This window comes from Esox lucius, chromosome 24 (genome assembly GCF_011004845.1).
Source record: "Esox lucius isolate fEsoLuc1 chromosome 24, fEsoLuc1.pri, whole genome shotgun sequence".
NCBI classification, from domain to species: domain Eukaryota; kingdom Metazoa; phylum Chordata; class Actinopteri; order Esociformes; family Esocidae; genus Esox; species Esox lucius.
Window position 1 is genome coordinate 14,768,940 of NC_047592.1, and position 27,006 is coordinate 14,795,945.

Here is a 27,006-nt window from a genome sequence, read left to right on the forward strand (position 1 = left end):
GTTACTACAGCCCACTACTATAGCCCGTTACTACAGCCCACTACTATAGCCCGTTCCTACAGCCCACTACTATAGCCCGTTCCTACAGCCCACTACTACAGCCCGTTATTATTGTTCCTGGTTCCTGATGTGACAATGCTCATGTTGACACGGTTGCCACTTTCTAGTAAAAGAGTGAGCAGAAACAGACCAGGGGACATTAAACCAGTTCTTTAATACCACAAGCACTGTATTACCTTTTAACACAATAATAGTTTAACACATTTATTAAATATATTACATTCAGAAATGATATAAATAATATATTTTCTTTAATATATGCTCAACCAACCAACCGCATTTGTTAGATAACTCTGCTTCGAGAGAGTTGGATCAGAGAAGGGGACTAGTCATGTAAAGGTACACAGGTCTGTCATCTCAAACAGTGACAGTAACGCACAGGATACAGAGAGTGACCTGGATTCATTCGGTTCTACGGTCAGTCCCGTATAGAACAAGTCGGCACTCAGCAGTGGAATTGTGGGAAGTGTAGTTCACGGATAGGCTGGTGCCCGTGATCCCTCACGGGCACCAGGCTATCCGTGCTGGGGCGCGCGAGAGGACTTAAGGCCTCAGGGGGAAGGGGTCGTCTGGGGTGCAGTTGAGGCTGGCGTCCAGGAACATGGCCAGGGTGCCCAGAGTAGTGATGATGACAAACAGCCACAGGAACAGCCTGTCCAACACAATGGCTAAGTACTGCCAGTCTCCTCTTTCCTGGAGGAGGGAACATGTGCGTACACACACACACACACGCATTTAGGTACATTATGAACACAGTAGCACCTTGACATCACTAGGTATTTTGGGAACACTGTGCTTTGGGGCTACAGAACAGCAGTGATCTGAATGTCTGTGTGTTTGTGTGCAGGGTTGGGTAGGTTACTTTTTAAATGTAATCCGTTACAGGCACGCAAACGCACATTTGCAATCGTGAACATCCGCATACAAATAGGTTTTACCCTCGCAAACGTAACATGATTGTTAGGGCCACCAGCAATAGCAAATAATAGAAATAAACTGTGATTATACACCTGCACTCTTAGTTTAAAGACAATGTTGTCAGCAGCCAATGATAACCAATGGATGCAATATTCTGAGATGCAAAGCAATCAGAATCACATGGCCTACCTGTATGGAGTACTTCCCAACACCCATTTTCTCCTTAAATATCGTAATTAATTACATATGTTTTGTATTGAAGGCAGTGCCATGTTACAGCTATCTAACAAATAGTTGCCTGATCTTCAAAAAACATTTCCTGAGTTTTTCAGTGCAACTCTTCTCGGCTGTGTTGTTCGGTGCATTTGACAAATAATCCTTGAAACTTGAACTCAATGACACTGGAACTAATACATAACACGAGGTAGGCCTGTAGCCTATCATTGTTCTGAGAAAGACTCATCGAGTATAACTAATCACCTTTAAATGAGCCGGCTAATATACACCGAACAAAATTATAAACGCAACACATTTATCATGAGCTGAAAAAGATCTAAGACTTTCTCTATGTACACAAAAGGCCTATTTCTCTCAAATATTGTTCACAAATCTGTCTAAATCTGTGTTAGTGAGCACTTCTCCTTTGCTGAGATAATCCATCCACCTCACAGGTGTGGCATATCAAGATGCTGATTAGACAGCATGATTATTGCACAGGTGTGCCTTAGGCAGGCCACAATAAAAGGCCAGCCTATCTGGTGTGACCACCATTTGCCTCACGCAGTGCAACACATCTCTTTCTCATAGAGTTGATCAGGTTGTTGATTGTGGCCTGTGGAATGTTGCTGTCGTATACACCGATCCAGAGCATCCCAAACATGCTCAATGGGTGACATGTACGGTGAGTATGCTGGCCATGCAAGAACTGGGATGTTTTCAGCTTCCAGGAATTGTGTACAGATCCTTGCAACATGGGGCCATGCATTATCATGCTGCAACATGAGGTGATGGTCGTGGATGAATGACACAACAATGGGCCTCAGGATCTTGTCACGGTATCTCTGTGCATTCAAAATACTATCAATAAAATGCACCTGTGTTCATTGTCCGTAACACACGCCTGCCCATACCATAACCCCACCTCCATCATGGGCCACCCAATCCACAACGTTGACATCAGCAAACCGCTCACCCACATGGCGCCATACACACTGTCTGCCATCTGCCCTGTACAGTGAAAACCAGGATTCATCCGTGAAGAGAACACCTCTCCAAAGTGCCAGACGCCATCAAATGTGAGCATTTGCCCACTCAAGTCGGTTAAGATGATGAACTGCAGTCAGGTCGAGACCCCGATGAGGACGACCAGCATGCAGATGAGCTTCCCTGAGACGGTTTCTGACAGTTTGTGCAGAAATTCTTTGGTTATGCAAACCGATTGTTGCAGCAGCTGTTCGGATGGATGATCTTGGAGGTGAAGATGCTGGATGTGGAGGACCTGGGATGGTGTGGTTACACGTGGTCTGCGTTTGTGAGCCCGGTTGGATGTACTGCCAAATTCTCTGAAACGCCTTTGGAGACGGCTTATGGTAGAGAAAAGAACATTCAATTCACGGGCAACATCTCTGGTGGACATTCCTGCAGTCAGCATGCCAATTGCACGCTACCTCAAAACCTGCGACATCTGTGGCATTGTGCAGTGTGATGGAACTGCACATTTTAAAGTGGCCTTTTATTGTGGCCAGCCTAAGGCACACCTGTGCAAGAATCATGCTGTCTAAACACCTGTGAGGTGGATGGATTATCTCGGCAAAGGAGAAGTGCTCACTAACACAGATTTAGACAGATTTGCAAACAAAATTTAAGAGAAATAGGCCTTTTGTATACATAGAGAAAGTCTTAGATCTTTGAGTTCAGCTCATAATAAATGGGGGCAAAAACAAAAGTGTTGCGTTTATAATTTTGTTGCGTTTACCAATTAAACTAGCGCTTAATCAGTCACTAAAACTGCTTTTCCGCGTCCAAGTTTTCGCGTATGATGATCACGCACACAACAACTGAGGCGCTCAATTTTTATTTTGGTTCAAATAACAATGTCCTTAAAACATTAAATACAATTATTAATTATTTCACGCACCTATTCTTTTTCAATTGAAGTGATCCAAAAGTAATCATAATTCTTTTTCAAAAGTATCTGTAATCCGATTACAATATTTTAGTTGGTAACATAACGGATTGCAGTTACTGTTTTCTTTCCTTGTAATCCATTACTACCCAACTATGTGTGTGTGTGTGTACATGCATCCGTGTTGGCCACCATGTCCGTGTGGCTCACCGAGTCGGTGCCGTCCTGCTTCTTCAGCTGCTCGGCCATGTATGTGACGGCAGAAATGGCTGACTTGAGATCCGCCGGGAGGACTAGACAGTAATTATCAGTGTCAAAGAACCTCCGGATCTGGACTGGACTCTCATTCCTGAAGTGTGTGGGGGGGGGGGTATAAGACAAAGTGGGTGGTGGGGAGAGTATAGAGAACGAGATCAAGAGAATGTAAACTTGAGAAGAAAAGCCAATCGTAGGCAAAGACACCGACCACTTGTTCTTTCGACAGCAAGAACGTCCGCTGTCAGTGCGTTATTTCAGTGTTGCTCCCGGAGGACCCCCCCTGTGTCCCGTGTCTCTGCTCTACTCACACCCGTGGGTCTACGGTGACGTGTGGGTGGGTGCGCCTGCCCGCCTCTGATGGCTCCTGAGTGACAGTGACAGATTCCCGGACTGAGAGGTAATGCTGGGACAACCGGTAACAAACTGACCTTGGACCTCTGCAGTTATTCCTGCTTCACACAGCTGTTCCATTCATACAGGTTTAGCAGCAGAGTGTTGTCATGGAGAATCCATTCCAACACTAACATGACTTTGCACCAGGGCAGCTTTATCCGAGGGCTCGGTTGACCCACTATCACTGTCAGTACCCTGAGAAACGACAGTCTTTCCAAGGCAACCAGGAAGTAGAACATTCTATGGATCAAGCTCAAGTTTCAAAGTGTCCAAAACACAAATGATCATCACACTAATTACACTATGGACAGTTGAAGCTACAGTATATCCCTTAGTTAACCAAGGATGTGAGCAATGTTTTCATTGAAATGGAAACAGAGAGCCTCTCTATGACCTGGATGTGTTTCCTAGAAGTTTGATCACAATGCCAACGTCCGCTGTGTAGTCCCATGACCCTCTACACATCCACCATCACAACCACCGTGGCCCATACACACTGCAGAAGTAATATAATATTATAAAGAAATCACAACATTTTCAGTAAGAAGTAGGCATAAAAGAAAAATGCCCATATTCACCACAATGCCTACTTTATCATGCGCTACCAAGGTTTTTTCGAGCACACAGCTTTGATCTAATACAGTAGCTGTGTTCATCTATAGTAGTTCAAACAGCGTTATTCATTCAGTTAGAGGAAAATAATAAGATTTGTACTGCATACATTAATAATAAACGATTGCATGGTTTCCAAGTCACACTAAGAATCCTCTCATTATACAACTTCTGCAAACTTTAAGGGCCACTTAATCGCAGACCCAGATTAAGCCTAGACTACAAAAAAAAGTTCCATTGAGAACTACATTGAGCTTGACTTAATCCTAAAACAATATACTATAATAATAATAACATTCCTTACAGCCTAATGATATACAGTACATATACAGTCCTGATCAAAGGTTTGAACCTACCTACTCATTCAAGGGAATTTCTTCTGGTGTACTATTTCCCATTTTGTAAAATGATAGTGAAGACAAAATGTCAAGACAAACTATTACGGAACACACATGGAATCATGTGGCAACCAAAAAAAGTTAAGATCAAACAGATCAAAATACTTTTCATATTGCAAAATATTCAAAGTAGCCACCGTTTCCCTTGAGAGTTTTGTACACACTTTGCATTATCTCAACCAGCTTCACTAGCTTCAGTTTGGGCCTTGTTATAAGTCAATTTCTGAAATGTCTTTCCTTCTTCATGCGTTTAAGCCAATCAGTTGTTTTGTTACAAGGTAGGGTTGGTACACAGAAGGCAATCAGTTTGTCTGTCAATTGGGATGGTTTGGGATGAGCTGGACTGCAAAGTGAAGGAAAAACAGCCAACAAGTACTGTACTCAGCATATGTGGGAACTCCTTCAAGACAATGGAAAAGCATTGGTGACTACTTCATGAAACTAGTTGAGAGAATGTGTTATGGAAGTTCCTGAACTGATGTATTTATGTGTTCTTGAAATGTGTAAAGGAATTACTGGTTTAAGTATTGAGTCCATGAAATGGTGAATAACAAAATGAAGAATGGTGATTGTGTTGTAAATGTGGGAATAGATTAATATTGAGGTAGATTGGGGTAGACGCAGGTCAGTGAGTTTTAGGACAGGATAGAGGAAACACAACTGGGGATAAGAAGGATAAGGAACTTTGTTTTTGTAGCACAACCATGCAGTATTGAATGCAATACAGTTTTCCTCTGTCTTACCTACCATTTTTATTAATTGTATGGACTTTTGAATTGCCATAATGGAATGCCAAGAGTGTACAAAGCTGTCATCAAGCCAAAGGGCAGCTACTTAGAATAATCTAAAATATAAATATATTTTGATTTGTTTAAGACTTTTTTGGTTACTACATGATGCCAAGCCATTCTCCTCAACCAGGAGTACTCCCCAGCACCAACACGCCCTTGAGGGAAAAGCATTCCCCAGCCAACAGCCACAACTGACCTGCCACAAGGAGCCCCTCCAGTCCAACAAGGCAACGCAATCGTGTCCAACACCAACCGCGTCCGACGCCAACCGCGTCCGACGCCAACCGCGTCCGACGCCAACCGCGTCCGACGCCAATCGTGTCTGACGCCAACCTTGTCCGATGCCAACCATTTGCAGTGTCCCATGCAAGGCCACTTGACATTTGAACGGCTGGTGCAGCTGTGCTTTGCCCCACAGACCACTGTCCAATTCGAGAGCCCTATATACACAACACTTCCAATAGCAGGACAATGTTATTGCTCATTATTTTACAAAGAGTATGAATTATAGTGTTTGAGAAAAACTGAATCCTAATCAACTTTTCTATGCAGCCTTCAAATTACAAAAGACAAACCTAGCTACTGTAGAAGGTCAAAGCTGGAAAACCTTTGTAGAATGGGTTAAGTAGTCAGAATGAGGCAAATACATGTATTTTAATGTTTATAAGTACATTATGCAAAACATTTTAATGCAAAGATTGATTGTACTTTTTGTGTTCTTTAATTAGCATTAACTCTTTTAGGTCTATGGTGACCTAATGCGTACTGAAGTATCCTTTTCCTCCAACGTCTTTGGGTTTGGGAAGAAAATGTCATTTGAACCTGTCAACAATGTCTGTTATGGCTGTATGGATCGTGACAAGAGAGGATGTTTAATTTGTCAATGGTTTTATCAACACCAGTGAGATATCGGCGTTGAGGTGATGATAGGGAGAAGAGAACATAATACTATGACGTTCAGTACCCAACATATGTCCTTTATATAGCTCACCTCAGGCACGGACATGGCACCATACATGGCTATAGCAGCAACACCTCAAAGGTGGGTCAAACCGCTTCACAAACAGGGTGTTAATGGGTGTCTTCCAAGCACCCATCTCCTCAGGTCGCTCTCACCTTAACATGCCTGTAACAACCGCCCATTGCCAGTAACAGGGCAGTCTATTATTATCAATGTATCCATCTTTTTAAGCTCTAGACCTGTGATGCTAATCTAATAATATGATGTTCGTGCATGTAGAGTTGGCCTAACAAAGGTATTGACTCACTAAAATCCCAAGGCACATGTCCTTTTATTATTTCATATGACGTTCTTTTCTTTCATTAGCCAGGCAGTCATCCCATCTTCGGGGCTGGGCATCAGAGATCATCTGTTAGGCTAAACCGGTGCTTGTTCGACTGTAGATCAGTTGTGTTTCACTCAACTAAGCCTAAGACATCTAGTTCCCCAGATTTGTTTCTTCTAGTAGTTACTTTTTTAGGTCTGTCGTCACTTTGTGGGCACTGCAGTCTTGTTTTAATTGTCTTTTAAAATGTTATTGAACTTCCCGGGTTCCAGTGAAAGAAAAACAATCAAGATCCACCAGAATATCTTATAGTAGATAAGTTTAGATAAGTCTTGGTTCTGCATGTGTTTTTTCAAACACCAAACCTACCGAGCGTGGTCAAAGAGCTCTGTCTGTCATCTGACCACAGCACCACAAAAACATAAAAATAATTTGCACTCGGAACAGGTCCAGTGGTCAGATGACATTAAAAGAATAGCTTGCGCAAGCGAGAAAATGTGTTAATCTGAATTTAAACAATATCACAAGCTGTTTTCACCGTACAATCTGGCTTATCATTTGTATTGATAATGTAGCGCTTGTTTGCTTGTCATTACCAGGGTGCCAATAATATGGATGTGACTGTGTGTCGTCACAAGTCTGTGTGCCCGTATGTTCAAATTGCATCTGTGTGTGTCAGTGTGTGTGAGAGAGACGGAGCAAGTCTGGCTCCATCTGTCTGTGGTAATGAATAGAAGCCCTGGAATGCTGCTGGCACCAGACAGAAGGGAGCATAGCTGGGCCCTCAGCTGTGAAGACCCTCACACACACACGCACACACACGCACACACACATACACACGCACACACGAACACACACACATACACACACACACACACACATACACACGCACAGGCACATTTAGAGAGTAGATGATACAGGCACACGTACCAATGAACACACAGTTCATTGAGCGCCAACGCACACACCCAACGCATGTTGAGTGTGTGAAAGGCAACACCTGGCCTCTAAGTAGTGCTGTGGCGGCAGAGATATGGAGTTAAACCCCTACGCCACAACACACAGCGGATGACTTCACCCTGGCGCCACTGGCCTGGACGCGGACCCGTCGTGGAGATACAGTCACCGCACTGTCCCTCGCTTCACATCCAAAACCACCGCGACACGATCTTCCTCTACCCGGGATCGGTCGACACTCATGCTCTTCTTTCCTCACCCCCGCGTTGCCACCGCCCTCCAACGATCTGCCCACCCTAATTCTGGATTAACCCCTAATGCCTAAACTAAACAGAGGCTTACGCCCTGGCGACTGGGGATGGGGCTCGGGGGGCTTACCCGGCCTTTGCAGGCTGGAATGTGATGTCCTTGGCCTGGGATGAGTTGTGCCAAACACCCCCCGTGACCTACCCTGAGCTCCGTAGGTCTCTGGGTGTTTATGAGACCCATTCTGGGTGGTGAGACTGGGGAGGCACTCAGAAATGACCGGGGAACCAAATAAAACTGCCACTTAATGGCCGGCAGAGAGCAAAGTACAGGCCTGTGGAGAGGAGACTACGGAGGTCAGAGTACGGACCAGAGTACTGGGTCTCTGGTGTGTGTGTGAAGAGGTTGATAACTGACCTGCCTTTCCAGGGGAGGATTAGCTCAGGGTTGATCTTCCTGAAGAAGTACTCTCCGCCCGGCCTGTGCCCCTCGATGCTCCGGAGGGGCGTGTTATCACTAGGCTCCTCCTCTCGCGACTCCTCCGGTTGGGGCCTCTGCATGCCCAGGTACTTAGGTAGGAAGTGGATGAACACCTGGATGATGAGCAAATTGTAGAGTTGAAGAACGTCATGTTACGCCCAGGGTATCAGGCTACATATTACTTCATTTGACAAAAAGTTATGTGCTAGGCTGGAAGCCATGAAATTGATGCAGTAGAATCTCACATTGATAGAAAATATCACACAAATACTCTTAGTAAACCTCACACACACACTCACTGTCCAGGGCATGTGAGTAGCACACAATGTACAGTAAAATTAGAACCGGTTGTTACCCTTCATATGGTCCCCATTACTTTGTCCCCTCTCACAGACGCACTGATATGTACAGTCACCCCCTAAATGGCTGACACCCTTGACAAAGATAAGCTAATAATGCTGTTTAAAGTAGACAACATAGGTAATAAAAGTATACATAAAGTATATCTTATCAGGCAAAAGTTTGGACGCATTTACCAATTCACCTGAATGGGTGTGTCCAAATAATTCAGCTTGACCAGGTTAAATATTTTCAATAAAAAATATGGGAGTCAAATGGTTAGGCAGCCTTAAGGATTATAAATAAAATCAACCAAAATTTAATCTGGCTTCATCTATCACTTGGATACAAGAACAAGGTGACACACGTAAAATCCATTCGTCATCTATCACCACGGGGAGGAAAGGTAAAAAGCTCACAAATGAAAAGTAAAAAGGTCCCAAATGACCTTCATAAATCAGGCAATGGGTACAAAAACAGCGCAAATATCAGTTAGAAGAAGGTTATTAAGGACCTATTTTCCCACAGATTCCAGACTCCATAGCTCACCTTGCGGACCCAGGGGGGCATGATGTGTGTGGAGGGGGTTCGGTGGTGCAGGTTGAGGACCACCACACTGAGGATGACGGAGAAGGTGACCAGAATCATGGTGAACATGACATAATTCACGATCAGCGGGATGGCCAGAGAGGTCTCCGGTACCTTGTCAGCCAGGAGCAGCATGAACACTGTGAGAGCGATGAGCACGGAGATGGACAGGGTCATCTTCTCACCTGAGAGAGATGGAAACCATTAAAGACTCATGCACCTATGTTGCTTTCACAATCACGACCACATTAAAACAGATGATGGGCCACATTTTTTTGTAACATATTTTCTTAAAGATACCTCCGCTTATGTCATTCACTATGGCAAGTTACCCATCTCAAGTTATGATCACACACGTTCTATCTTTGTGGTCCACGTGCTAAAGAAGGCAGCGAGCATGCACTCTAGCCATCTCTACGCGAGTCAGGTGTGCCGATGGGACTGCACAGGCATTTGGGACGGTGGGACAGTGTGAGCATTTGGGATGGGGAGACGGCGCAAGCATTTGGGGCTGTGGGACTGACATGCGCCAGGTGGCAGGTAGAAGACGAAGATGGCCAGAACCATAGTGAGGACACAGGGGACGATGATGTTCACCACATAGAACAGAGGCTTCCTCTCGATTATCAGGTAGAAGGTAATGTCCTCGTACAGGTCCTCACGGTTCTCATTCTTCCTGCTGGGCTTGTGGCATATCGCCCACTCTCCGTTCTCTGCAGAGTGAGTGACGAGATCAGGGTAAGAGGGAAGGTGGACAGGCAGCAGAGTCGTACACAAGTACATTGTTACAACAGAAGAGGAGGAGCAGAAGGAGCAGAGACGGAGATAAGAAAACAGGGCCTAGGGATGAGAGAAGACACTAACCGGTGAAGGCATTCTCATCTATGATGATCTCATGTATTTCCTCCCCGTTCTCGTCCAGGGCATACTGGAGGTCCACCTCCGATGAGTCATAGGTGTAGGAGCGAAAGACCATGGTGCAGTTCTGCCAGTCAAACGGGAAGTACGCCACCTACAGGCAGGGAGGAGTTATTGCAGCACCCCCCTCATCTCACAGCGTTTAAACCGCAGCCCAGTTGGCCCGCGCGTTTCCATGAGGAAACGACAACATAATAGTTGAGCGGTAATGTACCTCTATGGGGCAGCTGCTACGGTAGATGGCAGGAGGCAGCCAGTTGACCGTGCCGTCACTGTAGACCAGCACGTTGACGTACAGAGCCACATCAAACTGGCCGTCGTTACTGCACGGACAGGGAGACACGCGTCAGGGAGGCACGCTGATCAAATTCTACTGAAGATCAGTCTGTTTTGGCTTGAATCTGAATGAATCGCCAGGCTATTGTTTTGTATCCTGTCAGGAAGCAAGCTGACCAGGGTTTCCGCACTTCCTGCTTCCTAATGACATGAAAGGCATTTAAACTCAATGACTGTCTTGTTTACTTGGTAACTAACTATGGTGCTCTCTGTCAGATGAGTGCTGCTGCTGTTAATAGTAGAATTGTTTCGGTTCCAATGCTAGACATCCACTCCTGACCACCGAACTCAGTAGATCAGTAGAGTTTAGAGGGATAGAATTTTTGATCGAGGCAATATGGCCAAAGAATCTATGTAATCTATGTCACAGTATATTTCACATCAATTATATATATAGTGGTTTATATAGTGGTTCCTTTAATTGCAGTACAAACCATACTTTAGGAGTACAAGACTTGATGGTAGAAGATGGTAGTTATTTCTAGTAGTTAACTACTGTGATTCGATTGTGTTGTTCTATCAGTATGCTGTGTATTAGTCAAAACTTCCCCAAAAATGTTTTTGACTTGGGCAGCAATGTCTGCCTTGGGGCTGAATATTATGGCTGGTTCTCATACGTCGTGATAGTGATTGACGCCAAAGCTAATGAAGGTTGTTGGAAAGATATGAAAGGTCCAGGGTGATGTTTCTATGACAGGAGCTGAATAAGAAGTCTTGTGAGCAGAGAGGAAGATGAGTAGGAGACGAGAGCAATACGTCCTAGCCTAATTAGCTTCAGGACAGGATAGCTCATGAGCACTCACTGTTTATAGACAACATACATAATCACCTACGCATATCCACAGGCACATACGCACAAACCCCAGATGACAGTCGTCAAAGATGTTCAACATTTACTGGTTTCGGTCAATGTCTTCAAGTCTCGGGCTGTCAGCTGACAGTTCAGTGGGTAAATAAACACACACACACACACACACACACACACACACTGCAGAAGGTATAGAGAAAATAAATTATAACCTTGAGGTAAACCATAAGGGGTTACCCGCACTTAAGACACAAGAAACAGACTATATACTTTACATTCTGGGAATGTGAGAGCAGTGTAAGTATTCACCCCTCAGGGACTTGCATTTTGTTGTGTTCAAATCTGGAATTAAAATAAACACAACTTGGATTCTCTCCATTTTAAAACCACATAAACAACATTTTGAATGCGCAACATATTCTATTGTTAAAAAAAAAAGAAAAAGGTATTTGGAGATACAAATTAAAATGGGGGGAGATAAACTAAAACATGTTGGTTGGATAAGTATTTACACCCCTAAGTTCATATTTGGTAGAACCATCATAGGCAGCAGTTAAAGCTTGCAATCCTTTTGGGTAATTCTCTACCAGCCTTTGAACTTCTGACTCCAGCAACCTTTGCCCATTTGTCTCTGTAAAACTGCTCAAACCCTTTCAAGTAGGATGGGCACCACTGGTTAACAGCTACTTTTCAAGTCTCTCAAAAGGATTGGTAAGTTTTGACTGGTCCATTTCAAGACAATCAGCCATTTTAAACCACTGTAGACCTGAATGTATGTTGTGGTTTTTTTTGTAGCCCAACCCTGACTGGTACTTTTCCAGATTGTTTTCCTGTACTTATAGTACCAGTCAAAGGTTCAGACAAACCCAGTCAATCAATTGTATTTCTGTCATTTGATGTTGTAGAATAATAGTGAAGACATCAAAACTATGAAATTATACATAATACAAGGAATCATGTAGCAGCCAAAAAAGTATTAAATAGATATTGTAGATTCTTCAAAGTATCCCCACTTTGACTTGATGACAGATTTTCTTCACATTCTCTAACACCCATTGCATTGTTTCATCTTGCTGAATTGCTAGTCATTAGACTGCTCTGAGCTAATGGCTAAATGGCCAACACATTGCCAACAAAGGTCAGTGGTATAACTTGTGTATGTGCAAAACTGATCGCCTATACAATGTTCCCTGATATGAAGTGGGCAGATTGCACGTGTCTGTTACTAATGAGGACACTCAAGAAGTTTGACATGTTTGTAAAAACTCTCACCAACTTCTACAGGTGCACCGTGGAGAGCATCCTCTTAGGCTGCATTACTGCCCGGTACTGCAGCCACTGCACTGCAGACCGCAAGTCCCTCCAGAGGGTAGTGAATTTTGCGGAGCGCTTCATCGGCTGCAATCTCCCCTCCGTGCAAGGCATCTACCATACACAATGCCTTAGGAAAGCATGCAACATCATCAACAACTACAGCCACCCAGGTTATGGTCTGTTCACACTGCTGCCGTCTGGTAGACACTACCGGAGCATTGGGGCACGCACTTCCTGACTCACAAACAGATTTTTTCCATCAGGCCATAAAACATCTCAACCAGCAACACTGATCCATGATCATTCTGATCACACATGAACATTCCAGATGCTCAGATGTCTTTCCATGTACATTAAATGTACACTGAATATTCCTTGATATGTACCATTCATGTATATTACACTCATGTTGTATCTATAATATCTAATACTTTTACCTATATTGTTCATATTCCCCATACTACTCTTTTTAAAATTGCTGCTAGTTTACATTGTTGGGTATATTATTGCTAAACTTGCTATATCTAAACTATTCAATACTCCGACCCATATTGTTCATATTCCCCATACTACTCCTTTTTTAAAATATAAATTGCCAATAGTTTACATTGTTATGTACACTCATCTAGAGGATTATTAGGAACACCATACTAATACTGTGTTTGACCCCCTTTCGCCTTCAAAACTGCATTTATTCTACGTGGCATTGATTCAACAAGGTGCTGGAAGCATTCTTTAGAAATGTTGGCCCATATTGATAGGATAGCATCTTGCAGTTGATGGAGATTTGTGGAATGCACATCCAGGGCACGAAGCTCCCATTCCACCACATCCCAAAGATGCTCTATTGGGTTGAGATCTGGTGACTATGGGGGCCATTTCAGTACAGTGAACTCATTGTCATGTTCAAGAAACCAATTTGAAATGATTTGAGCTTTGTGACATGGTGGATTATCCTGCTGGAAGTAGCCATCAGAGGATGGGTACATGGTGGTCATAAAGGGATGGACATGGTCAGAAACAATGCTCAGGTAGGCCGTGGCATTTAAACAATGCCCAATTGGCACTAAGGGGCCTAAAGTGTGCCAAAAAAACATCCCACACACCATTACACCACCACCACCAGCCTGCACAGTGGTAAAAAGGCATGATGGATCCATGTTCTCATTCTGTTTATGCCAAATTCTGAATCTACCATCTGAATGTCTCAACAGAAATCAAGACTCATCAGACCAGGCAACATTCTTCCAGTCTTCAACTGTACAATTTTGGTGAGCTTGTGCAAATTTTAGCCTCCTTTTCCTATTTGTAGTGGAGATGAGTGGTACCCGGTGGGGTCTTCTGCTGTTGTAGTCCCATCCGCCTCAAAGTTGTGCGTGTTGTGGCTTCACAAATGCTTTGCTGCATACTTCGGTTGTAACGAGTGCTTATTTCAGTCAAAGTTGCTCTTCTATCAGCTTGAATCAGTCGGCCCATTCTCCTCTGACCTCTAGCATCAACAAGGCATTTTCGCTCACAGGACTGCCGCATACTGGATGTTTTTTCCTTTTCACACCATTCTTTGTAAACCCTAGAAATGGTTGTGCGTGAAAATCCCAGTAACTGAGCAGATTGTGAAATACTCAGACAGGCCCGTCTGGCACCAAAAACCATGCCACTCTCAAAATTGCTTAAATCACTTTCTTTCCCATTCTGACATTCAGTTTTGAGTTCAGAAGATTGTCTTGACCAGGACCACACCCCTAAATGCATTGAGGCAACTGCCATGTGATTGGTTGATTAGATAATTGCATTAATGAGAAACAGGTGTTCCTAACAATCCTTTAGGTGAGTGTATATTATTGCTAGAATTTTGCTTTACATAAGTTTGCACCCTGGCAGAAAGTGTGAACTTTTGGTATTGATTTTGAAAATATGACTGATCATGCAAAAAAAACGTATTTTATTTAAGGATATTGATCATATGAAGCCATTTATTATCGCATAGTGGTTTGGCTCCTTTTTAAATCATAATGATAACAGAAATCACCCAAATGGCCCTGATCAAAAGTTTACATACCCTTGAATGTTTGGCCTTGTTGCAGACACACAAGATGACACACAGAGGTGAAAATGGCAATTAAAGGTGAATAAAAAAATAAAAAATAGTCAATGAGTTTGTTAGCTCTCACGTGGATGCACTGAGCAGGCTAGATACTGAGCCATGGGGAGCAGAAAAGAACTGTCAAAAGACCTGCATAACAAAGTAATGGAACTTTGTAAAGATGGAAAAGGATATAAAATAATAATTCAGGGATCTCTTGATACCAAGCCAAGGTCAGGTAGATCAAGAAGGATTTCAGCCAAAACTGCCAGAAGAATTGTTTGGGATACAAAGAAAACCCCACAGGTAACCTCTGAAGAAATACAGGCTGCTCGGGAAAAAGGTGTGGTTGTTTCAAGGAGCACAATACAAAGATACATGAACGAAAATGACATGTATGGTCGAGTTGTCAGTAAGAAGCTTTACTGCGCCAATGTAAAAAAAAGCCGGTTAACATATGTCCAACAACACCTTGACATGCATCACAGCTTCTGGCACACTGTCATTTGGTGTGACGAGACCAAAATAGAGCTTCTTGGTCACAACCATAAGCGTTATGTTTGGAGAGGGGTCAGCAAGGACTGTAGTGAACAGAATACCATCCCCACTGTGAAGCATGGTGGTGGCTCACTGATGTTTTGGGGATGTGTGAGCTCTAAAGGCACAGGGAATCTTGTGAAAAGTGATGGCAAGAGGAATGCAGCATATTATCAATTTGCATTCGTCTGCACGAAAGCTTCACCTGGGACGCTCTTGGACTTTTTAGCATGACAATGACCCTAAGCAAAAGGCCAAGTTGACCCTCCATTGGTTAGAGTAGAAAAGGGTGAAGGTTCTGGATTGGTCATCACAGTTTAGAGCCAATATGTGGCCTTTAATCTTCATGGGTTGGTTAGTTAGATGATTTTGGACACACTCTCAGGCTTTTCTGAAATAAATGCATTTAACAGGAGATAATGTGAAATTTAAATGTTCAACACATGGATTCTAATGAAGTAATGAATGTGAAATATAAGTTCCACTTATCTTTATCTTGAAAAAAGAGAGCAATGATTGATTTATAAACATTACATATAATTCTTACTCTGATACTTGAAGAATGATTCAAATCTATGAAACAATTTAATTATAACACTTCATCCAATCATTATTCAGTAGTAATTACTAGAATCTTGATAATATATTTTGAATTTAGATGTTTCTTTTCGGTTGAGAACAAATTCACATTGAGAATGGAGAGGTTTTAAAACATAAATTTTCTTATTATTGAAATATGGTACCTCTCATATATTGATATTATTCATAACTATTCCACTGCCAGTGCTATAGGGGCTTAAAATTAAAACGCAAATAACATCACATTTTGAGAGTAGGGTGGGGCCGTAACTAGAAACTTGATGCCAATTCAAACATTGTATAATTATGTAGAAACAGGCCAGCTCACCGTCTATTGTCTGACTTTGTGCAAATCTCTCAGACTAATGTTTATAGAACAGTTAGTACTGATCCCCAGAAGAATGTTATCCATTTCCTTTGCATCTCCTCTGGAGGCGTTCTAGCTAAATTCACAACATGTTGGATTGATTTAACTAACTGCACTCTCTTTGGATTGATTTAACTAACTGCACTCTCTTTGGTCCACCCAAACATTTTATTTTCAGCAGGTAACTGACAACAATAAAAAGGTAAGGACTACACATGTATTTGGACAGTGACATGTTTTAGTCTTTTGCCTCTGTATTCCAGTGATTTGAATTTCAAACAATCCAATGACTATTGGGTTAAGGTGCGGATTATACAATTTAATATAAGGCTATTTTCATCTATTTTGGATTAACCATTTAAAAATTACAGTATTATGCGCTTAGTCCCCTCTATTTTGGGAATATTTGGACAATATGCTTCACATGTTTAATTAAGGGATTTTCTATAGTGTTCCTGTTTAGTCCAGTATTTCTCAAACTCTGTTCAGTGGTTACCAGATGAACAGAGTGCTTTCCATTTCACTCCTACTAATTTAACTAGGTTTATACCAGAATGAGCTACAAGCTATTGTGGGTCCTTAAATTAAAAGGTATGTCTCTCATGAAAACTGTGAGGGACTGTGGCAAGATCGTAATAAAAACCAATGCATTTCTTCTTGTCAACACTCAATGATTACTGACATTTTCATTAACATCTAAAACACATTTGCATGCATTTAAGTTACTACAAAGCATTGATCTAGATCATAGGTGTTCAAGCCTCTCCTGCGGAACCCCCAGCCATTTCATCTATTTGATGTATCCCAGAGCTAGCACACCTGAATCAACTTTTTAACTAATTAACAACCCCTTAACTGTTGAATCAGGTGAGCTATTGCAGGGCAAAAACTAAACTGTGAGATGGCTGGGGAGTGCTCAGGAGAGGGTTGAACACTTATGATCTAGATAAGTCAGTTTTCAATTTGGTTTACTTAACTTAAAAACAAATGTGTAATTTAGGTGTGTTTTTTCTAAATCCTGACTCTTCTGTGGAGTTTTTCCATGCCACTATGAATCAAGAGTATAAATACTGAATATATATATATAAACCAGGTAATTAAAATCCTGACTTCTGATAGCCGTGATGTATGTAAGCGAGAGGTTCTCAACTCCAAGCCTGGGGACCCAGACTACTGCTTGTTTTCTATTCTATCTGATAGTTCATTGCATTCACCTGGTGTCCCAAGTCTAAATTAGTCAATGTTTAGAGGGCTAGGTTCCCGACACCTGGACTTGAGAACCACTGATGTATAGTGAGGTACGGGCCAAATACCACACCCCAGGGTACATTATTGCTTATATATATTTGTTTGTCCAAACTATTGACTGGTACTACACATATACAGCAATAAGGCATGAGAAATAAGGCCGTGATTTTCCAGTACCTGGCACAAAAAAAGTTTGAGAATCTCTGGACTAGTCAACAGAAGCCAGATAGTATTTATGTCACCAGGTTGGTAAAATCGCTGATTACTTTTAACAGTTCCTCTCTCTCCCAACAGCTTTTGTCTGGTGACAGTGATCAGAATGCCGCAGACCAATTTCCTTACTTCCGGGGCTGGGCTCAGCCTTCTTGGGAACAGCAGAAGCTTCAACCTCCTGGCTAACATTGAGTCCTGGGAAGAGGGAGGCAGCAGCAAAGAGGAAAATACCGGACGATTCATGGTCCTCCTGCTGTTAAAGGTGGTCTTAGACCATCTATTCCTGACCATGTGCCTGCACCGACTGCACACCTCTTTCATGGGCGTCTGTAGCCTGTCCGTCATCTTGGCCGACGCAGTGTTGGCGTTTTCTGTGGCAGCTGTCTGGTTCTTGGGTCCCACCCGCTCCCCGGTGACCGTTTGCTTCCTCTTGGTGCACGCCTCGCAGATGTTCAACATGCTGCCTCTTCCGGTGCTAGTCCTGGGGCTGCTGGACTACGCCTTCGAGACGCGCTATTTTGCCTGCCGCAGCGCTCCCTGCAAGGCCCTGTGGAGCTGCACGCTGACGCTGTTGCTGTGGGTGCTGGCCGCCGTGAGATCCTGGGCCTCTGCTGTCACCGGCCTCATAGAGGTTGAATATGAGGGAGGGAGGACCATTTTGGGTTGCATGGTGCAGGATTCTGCCCTAGTACAGCACTTCTGCATGGGTGTCGTTGCAGCCATCACCTGTGTGCTGCTGCTCCACTACAGACACCTGAACCCGTGGCTGAAGGAGGCCAACAGGCTGTTAAAGCAGAGGCGCGAAGTCGACCCATCGCTGCTGAGTGATTTGAGCTTCCGTCACGCCGACATAGGGAAGCTAGAGGCGGACGAGGAGAAAGCACTGGTGGATGAGAGCGAATGGCAAAAGCCCCCTCTTTACCTCAGCATGACTTTGGGATTTGGCACAATGTGGGCGTCCTACTTGCTAATCTGCATCTCCAGCGAGCTCTTAGGCCTCAGGATCCCTGCGTACATAAGCGTCAACGTCCTGTGGTTTGAGTGTACCAACAGCTTACTGGTGGGCCTGGTGTTCTGGGTCAAGAGCGTTTGGCTGGGGACATTCACTGATCTCCCAGATGACATCTGCCAGTGGCAGGACTACTGGCATTTAAGCAGAGGTCCAATCAGGAACTTTCGGAAGCAACCCAAGACTGTGTTCGGACTGTCAGGCAAGGACAGAAAGCCACTGCATGTCTGAATCGGGCACTCTGGCCCAATGAAAGATTGGACGTGACCCATAGGAAACGTGCAAGGACATGCTTATTGAAAAGGCCTGCAGTTGCTTAAATAGTTTATAGTAAATATGCTTCTTCCATGTTTGATCAATAAACTCTGTATTGACTAATTCCTCAAGGTTGGTTTCTGTCTAACAATTAATAGACACACTCAACAACAGGCTTTTCAATAGGTTTTTGTAAAAACAGAGCACCGAGGTTTTTGATTGTAGAACAATGCTTAAAACTTGTTTTGGAACTAGGTTGTAAAAAGGGCTTTATAAATAAATTTGATTGATTGATTGATTGAGGTAACACAGACCTGAATCTGTCAGTAGAGGTTAGACCAAACGTTGGAATGAAATGGAATATCCTGAATCCACAATCTGGTAGATTACTAAAGCTCAGTTTGACCCTGTCTGTTTAAATAAAATAAAAAATGATTGTGATTGTGTCACCTAGATTGTGGTTGTTGCCAAATTCGTGGTTGTCCCCTAACTGGTCAAAACTCAGTAAAGCCATAGAAAAACATCTAAGCATTAAAGCCATTGGAAACATCAACCAATGTTCAGACATGTCACTGGCAAGAACGCTGTCTGCCAGTGTGTGTGTTTATTTATGTGTTAGTGTTTTATAAACTACACAATTCTGAGTTTTATTCACTAGTCTTTCGACCAATCGGGAACAGAAATTCAAAAGAGCTAATGTGAAAAGCTTGGATGCGATTGGTTAAAAAGTCAATTAGCGGAGAAAAGTTCAGAGTCGGGCTGCCTTTGTAAACGCGGCCATATGCCACACTGTCCAAACTGACTGCACTGTTCCATATGCGGTCATTACAGACAGGCAATATCCTTGTGAGTCACATGTATGTCCAACATCACACGTGTCAGATAACATCCAAAACAGATAAACGGCCTATTCTCTTTGATTCCATGTCAATAGCCTCACTTGTTTATGAGGTAGATGTCTGGCCGCCACACTTTTTTGGCAGGAATCCGGAGGACATCTATGTGGTCATAATCCTCCGGATTCCACGACAGCCTATAGTCTGTCCATGCCTAGGAGGGAGAGAGGGAGAGTCAGAGGGTGAGAGGAGGTGAGGGAAAGAGAGAAAAGGCAGGAGTGAGGAGAAACAGAGAGAGAAAAAGGTAAAAAAAAACCAGAAAGGGCAATACATTTAAATACAAATGCAATGAGAAGATTACGAGATAAAAGACTGGATTAACTACTGTTCTCTGGTGTTGCTGTCATTTATCACACACACACACACACACACACACACACACCCTAATACCAATTAGTACTGCAGACCAAAGAAATGAGGGAAGAACAGATGAAAGAGAGAGAGAGACGGAGAGAGACAAGCCAAAGAGCAAGGCTTCATAACAGAGATAAAGAACAGCAATTTGCCTTTATTAAAAGTGACAGTCCCATTTCAAATGAACGGGGGGATGTGTGGAAGATGAGGGAGGGAAGGGGGGGGGGCAATGATTAGAGGAGAAGTGATGAAGATAAATGCCTGACGCTCACCATATTCATGAACACGTTGGTTGTCATCTCCTCGTTCTTCTCATTCTGTCCAGAGAGATAGATACATTAGTCGGGGGTAGTTGTGCGTGGCAGCCTGCTACACTCCATCCTGTCGTATTGGATATGCACGAGTGGAGGCTATATGACGCTGAGAGAGACTGTACCAGGGGACGCAGCAGCGCGTTTGTGTGCGCGTCGGTTATCCGTTGTAGTGTGTGTTTATGCTGAACAGCTCTATGATTTGTGTGGCCTTATTTGTTTCCACTATTGGTTTTCATCTAAGGAATTCTCCTTCTAATTTCCCTAGTGTCCTGCTGAATCTTGAACCTGTTACTGTGTTTTGTCCTACCAGGCTGACTAGCTGGGAGAGGGTCATCCCAACTCGGACTTTGACTTTCTCCTCCCAGTGTTTGGCTGGCCGAACCTTCAGGTTGTAGTTGTGGAATATCTTCTGGTGGAGCAGCCTCTCTTTCTCCGATGCACCTGGAGGGAGGAGTGAGACGGGAAAAGGCAAAGAGAGACAAAGGAAGCGAGATATGAAAGGGAAGAAAGGAGAACGAGAGGGGGAGGGGGAGAGTGAAGGGGGAGAGAGTGAAGGAGGCTTAAAGAACAATAACTACGACAGGACAGGTGGTGCCCATTGAGTAGCAAATGTGGGCCGACTGATTCCCCTACTGCACTGCACATTCAGAGACATGCACAGAATAGTGACAAAATCTGAGATCCAAATAGATTCTAAATAGAATGATCCCACAATGGAGTGTTAATGAGCGGCGCTGAACGTTCCATTTGATCGCCGATGAAGGAACACTTTGATCTTACACAGATGATAAGGACTTCTGATTTCTCGTTTGCAGGTTGGCTTCTATCAAAAGACTTCATACAGCAAACCACAAGCTGTATCTGTCAGTACTCGGTCCTTCCAACAGGTCTTCAGCGCCTTGGTTCACTGTCATGGATCACACTGACTATCACAGCCACTTCTGGCTGTCTCACTCCCCCATCTCTCTCCCTCTGTCTTTCTCCCCCATCTCTAGCCCTGTCTCTCTGCCTCTGCCTCTCACCAATTCCTCCCTTTGTCTTTGTCTCTTCAGAGGGTATAAATCCCTGATCCTCCCACACTCCGCTCCTCCCTGGATATTGTCCCGAGAAAGACAGACAGAGATAAAAAAAAAGTAGCGTAAAAGAGACAGACAGAAGTGGAGACAGACAGATTAAGAAGCAGACAGAAAGAGTGAGAGAAAGACAGAGAATGGGAGAGACAGACAGATATTGACAGACAGAGAGAGTAAAAGAGAGAGAAAAAGTGAACAGATAATGAACCCCCAGCACCACACCAGGACCCCCTCTGCAGGGAATGGCCCAGAGGTCACCATCATAGCATGGGGGGAAGGTTTGTTCCGCAACACCCCCAGTAGGTCAGAAGGTGAAGGTCAAAGGCGCTGTCTTTTTTTATTTTCTGTCTGTCACCAAAGTGCATAGCGGGCCAGGGGCTCATGTCCAGTAGGTACTGTTATTGGCACTGCTAATTCACAGACAATGACAAACCCAGTGGATTACGATTCATCTTCTAAATGAGACAATTCAGACTTTTCAATACCATGCGTTCCTTCAGTGCTGATAAGACGTGATCCTCAACACAACCTCAGATGGAAACGGAGTGCCCACATAGCATGTACACCCACATGGTAGTCCTTCTAGATGTGGGGACCAGAAAAAGGATTTTCCCCATTTTCCCTAACCTCAGTAACATTACGTGCATGCCTAAACTTTACCTAACCCTAAACTTAACCTAACCCTAAACTGTTCCCTCATTCCCTAATTCCGTAAAATTGAGCGTTCCACAAACCCCAGTTGTTAGATTCCCCCTGAACCTAAGATGGAATTAGCCTTTTCGTAGGGATTTGCTAAAAAATACCAGAATCTTCAGGTTTAACTTTGTAGCGACTGTTCCCCTGATGTGTGGTAAAACCAGGATGACACACACACACACACACACACACACACACACACACCTTACCGGTGAGAATGAGGCAGAGGCTTCCGCACACCATCCATAGGAGAAGGTTCATGGTCTCGCTCATCTTCATCACCCTCGTCATCATGAACATACCTCAGGTCACGATGACCCAATCCGTCTGGCGCCTTCACCTGACAACCAACCAACTGATGCTCTAAACATCCACCACTCTCCAACGGCACTTTAGAGGTGTGCTGCTCGTACCCACCAACTGCCCTCAGCCTGTATCCACTTCCACAAAGGGTGGGTCAAAGATTGACTTTTATCGGGAACCTGGGTAGTCAACGCGTCTCTGTAGCCATTATACACACACACACACACACACTGCGACCCACATACGCCTCCGCACACACACACCTAGGTTCAGAGTGCGAAGAAGGCCACCACAACCGCCACTGTACAGCTATGCCAACATTCTAGGCGTCATCCGCTCGGGGATGCTCGCGCCCGATTGGTCGGTGGTGCTGGGAGTGACAGTAGGGAGGAATGTGTTATGGACTATGGAAGCCTCTGTATGCAGACACCTGTTTGTGAAGTTTGTGTTAGGGAGCGGGTTGGGGGGGGGGGGGGGGTTGGCGGTCATGACAAAGAAGATATTTTTGGGAACAGCACAGGGGGAGGTCCAGATGACCTCAAGGGGTGTGGGTATTTATTAGGGGGAGACACCTCACATCAGATCACAGTGCCGTTGATGGAACCCTCATTGTGTGCTGCCCTGCACCGTACCCCCACCCCGGCTTGGTAGAATGACAGGCATTCCCTGCTCCGACCAGAGTGTGTTATGCCGAGCATTGGAATCATAGGGCGACCTGTGGCGGCGGCAGACACAAAAAGCATCTGTAAGATACCACAGCTTTGCCAGGCTGTCTAGTGTCCAGCACCTGGTCAACACACTACACAGTCAAACACAATTATCAACACAGTCAACACCAGTATCAACACAGTCAAACACAACTATCAACACAGTCAACATCAGTATCAACACAGTCAAACACAACTATCAACACAGTCAACATCAGTATCAACACAGTCAAACACAACTATCAACACAGTCAACATCAGTATCAACACAGTCAAACACAACTATCAACACAGTCAACATCAGTATCAACACAGTCAAACAAAATAATCAACAGTCAACACCAGTATCAACACAGTCAAACACAACTATTAACGAAATAATCAACACAGTCAACACCAGTATCAACACAGTCAAACACAACTATCAACACAGTCAACATCAGTATCAACACAGTCAAACACAACTATCAACACAGTCAACATCAGTATCAACACAGTTAAACAAAATAATCAACAGTCAACACCAGTATCAACACAGTCAAACACAACTATTAACGAAATAATCAACACAGTCAACACCAGTATCAACACAGTCAAACATAACTATCAACACAGTCAACACCAGTATCAACACAGTCAAACACAACTATCAACACAGTCAACATCAGTATCAACACAGTCAAACAAAATAATCAACAGTCAACAACATTATCAACACAGTCAAACACAACTATTAACGAAATAATCAACACAGGCAACACCAGCATCAACACAGTCAAACAAAATAATCAACAGTCAACACCATTATCAACACAGTCAAACACAACTATTAACACAGTCAACACTATTATCAACACAATCAACAAAAGTATAAACACTGTCAAACACAAGCAACAGCACAGTCAACACGAGTATCAACACAGTCAATACCACTTCACAATACAGTCAAACCAAACAATCAACACACACAAAGGAAATTATGCCTAAAGGGATTAAATGGATTTGCAATAGGAAAGAAATAGGCACAGGAACTTTTTTCCTGCATGATGATGTGACCCCCTACCAGGAAAAATGTTACCTAGTTATTGCCCATGGGTGAAGTCATAGCTAAACACTAGGGTCCAGGTCAATTGAAATGGCTCACAAAAAGGCATCAGGCAGCACCTTTTACCTAGTGGCTTCCTTTTTGGATTTCTCTCCCTCCAACTTACTGTCTCTCCCACACATCCCCCTTTCAAGATAACTCTCTTGTTTGACCCTGCTATTGATGTAAGTTTGCGGGGCTGTTGCCAGAGAGGCCACATACACAAACAGATCATAAATCTGAAACAGGTTCAGAGTTGACCTCAGAGTCAAGCACATGTTTGGAACATGGCCTCCGTTCTGCAAGACCCAATATAAACACTGTTTTTGCCAAGGCCCCATAATACATATCATTAAACACCCTTTTGAGTCCCAAATGGCCCCCTATTACCAATCTGATGCACTGCTTTAGACTAGTTAATAGTACAGTAAATAGTGAATAGGGTGTCATTTTGCGACACACAAGTTGTTTCCCCTGTATGGATACCAGGCTGTAAGTGTTGTCAATGACATACAGCAGTTCACATACTCTGGTGGCAGTGACGACAGCTACCTCAGAGGTTAACGAACATGGGGAAAAACAACCACCGCATAATGTGTATACTGCCCATTGGAAGATTCCCAGTGCTTTGGGGCTGTAATGGTTTCTCTAAACATTGTCAGTCATTTCAGTAATTTATGCCATCTTTTCTGAATGTTTCTTCTTAGTTTATGCTAGCACATTCACATGAATGGACCCTATCCTGCACATATAGTAGCTCCCTCTGTGACCACAGACCAAAGGGCCCAATCCTTTACTGTAGTTCCCTCTCTGAGTAGTCTATAGGATCCTATACTGTACATACAGTAGTTCCCTCTGTGACAACAACCTTAAGGGACCAATCCTACACATATTGTAATTCCCTCTGTGAGTACAGTCTAAAGGATCCTATACTGTACATACTGTAGTTCGCTTTGTGACCACAGCATAAATGTCCCCAACTTTTATATACGGTAGTTCCTCTCTCTGTGAGCCCAAATTGACCTTTTTTTCAAAGTTCCTAATGCCAGAACTGAATTTGAAGCAGTTGTATTTTTCTATAATGCTTACTGGTCTTGTAATGATTGTTTAAAACTGGCATTTACTTGCTGTGTTTACAGCTCTGATAGAGAAAATCTGGTGATCACATTGCTTTGAATGCACTGTGTTGTGTGCAGACAGACTTCCTGCTGGCCTCCTACCAAGTTTCCATTGAAAGTGGTTTCAAACCTCCAGGGTTTTTTCCAGGTTAAGTGAAACAAATGTGAAGTTAAATATAGGTTAAGGTGAATAAAGGGCAGATAAAAGACACACAGGTGTTAGGGAAGCCAAGTGACTAGGCTTGTACAGTCATCTGGGCAGTACACAGAACCTAGTACAACAGGACCAGCGCTTGACATTCACGTTTGCTCACCAGCCACTGTGACTAGTGGTTTTCCAAAGTTACTGGACACTCAGCATTTTCACTAGCCACCATTTTGTTGTTGGGGAATTACGTTTTGTTTGATCAAATTTAACTATTGTGTGCCACATCTTAGCCTGTCTTGTTCAGTGGTTCAGTCCCTACTAGGCAAAGGTGGTACCCCTCTCTAACAGACACCTCTCTGTGAAATACTTTATATAATGTGGCTACACACTTGAAGAATACTATTTCAGTGGTAAATCTCACCTGTTGTCCATGTCCACTTGAGCAGCTAATGCACGCTACTGTCCTCCCTAATATCAACCAAAATATGAAAGCAATATATTTATTCTTAACATAACCTAGAACTAACATGTTATTTAAAAAGAAACATGAAATCTCCCAAATGTTGCTGTCGCTTTTCCAGCGTCTTCACGCTCATATGTTTATATTGTTAGTGACTGAAATATTTTAATTATATGTATTTTTTTACTCTATATATTGCATATATAGTCTAATATTTTTGGTGATAGTACATACCCTAATCTGATGGTCTTTTGCAGTCATCTTCGTTTGTCTCGCGATCGCTCTTTAAAAACAAATCTGTAATTTTAGGCTACTAGAAGTCATCTGAATTTTTATTTTTTAATTATGCGGATTAGATGTAGTTTGAGGTTATTACGTTTTAATGGAATATTTTGACATGCTTGGATGTAAAAGAAAACTAGGATGTTTTTCCGACATTACTCATCTTCGCCATGTCTTGCCCCATGTGGTCCTGAATGCTAGGTTGCCAGATTTCATTGACCATAAACTGTATTCTGCTGCAGACTCCAATAATTAAAAAAAGACCCGCCCAAGCCCATTAAAATCCCCCAATTTCATAAGAAACATACCCCACCTGGCAACACTCAATATGGAAAAAGTTTCCTTCTACAGTCATTTAAGCTGCCGTGTTTCGCTGGTATTTTGTATATGAGTGCCAAATCATGTTTCACCATGCCAACACCGAGGCGGGGCGAGATTTTGGGAAGGCTGTTG

General features: G+C 43.3%; 2 protein-coding genes across 5 annotated transcripts; one reads left to right on the plus strand and one right to left on the minus strand.

The window, feature by feature from the left end:
• Nucleotides 1-195: 195 nt before the first annotated feature.
• Nucleotides 196-26,917, minus strand: chrnb1l (cholinergic receptor, nicotinic, beta 1 (muscle) like). Of its 3 annotated transcripts, none has more exons than XM_010887731.3 (11): nt 26,867-26,917; nt 20,990-21,123; nt 20,641-20,685; nt 20,059-20,168; nt 10,584-10,692; nt 10,316-10,463; nt 9,976-10,164; nt 9,413-9,636; nt 8,462-8,637; nt 3,314-3,452; nt 196-753 (listed from the first exon to the last, which is right to left on the minus strand). In XM_010887731.3, the coding sequence occupies exons 2-11, from the start codon at nt 21,014-21,016 to the stop codon at nt 604-606; spliced, it is 1,317 nt and encodes a 438-aa protein (XP_010886033.1). In that variant the 5' UTR covers nt 21,017-21,123; nt 26,867-26,917; the 3' UTR covers nt 196-603. The 3 variants fall into 3 exon arrangements, with proteins under 3 accessions (XP_010886033.1, XP_010886032.1, XP_010886031.2); XM_010887730.3 differs by lacking the exon at nt 26,867-26,917 and adding an exon at nt 26,233-26,273; XM_010887729.3 differs by lacking the exon at nt 26,867-26,917 and adding an exon at nt 22,661-23,104.
• Nucleotides 16,468-19,143, plus strand: LOC109615043. 2 transcript variants are annotated; one of them, XM_020043293.2, is made up of 2 exons: nt 16,468-16,595; nt 17,936-19,143. In XM_020043293.2, the coding sequence occupies exon 2, from the start codon at nt 17,961-17,963 to the stop codon at nt 19,092-19,094; it is 1,134 nt and encodes a 377-aa protein (XP_019898852.2). In that variant the 5' UTR covers nt 16,468-16,595; nt 17,936-17,960; the 3' UTR covers nt 19,095-19,143. The 2 variants fall into 2 exon arrangements, with proteins under 2 accessions (XP_019898852.2, XP_034146455.1); XM_034290564.1 differs by lacking the exon at nt 16,468-16,595 and adding an exon at nt 17,429-17,486.
• Nucleotides 26,918-27,006: the final 89 nt, after the last annotated feature.

Bases quoted from the DNA above. Each gene is read 5' to 3' on its own strand.
- LOC109615043 (XM_020043293.2), top strand. From the start codon at position 17,961: ATGCCGCAGACCAATTTCCTTACTTCCGGGGCTGGGCTCAGCCTTCTT.
- chrnb1l (XM_010887729.3), bottom strand. From the start codon at position 22,751: ATGTTCATGATGACGAGGGTGATGAAGATGAGCGAGACCATGAACCTT. The intron at 20,686-20,989 runs GTAGGACAAAAC...CTCTCTGGACAG, and splicing joins TCTCCCAGCTAGTCAGCCTG to AATGAGAAGAACGAGGAGAT. The intron at 754-3,313 runs GTGAGCCACACG...TCCCTCCTCCAG, and splicing joins AGCAGGACGGCACCGACTCG to GAAAGAGGAGACTGGCAGTA.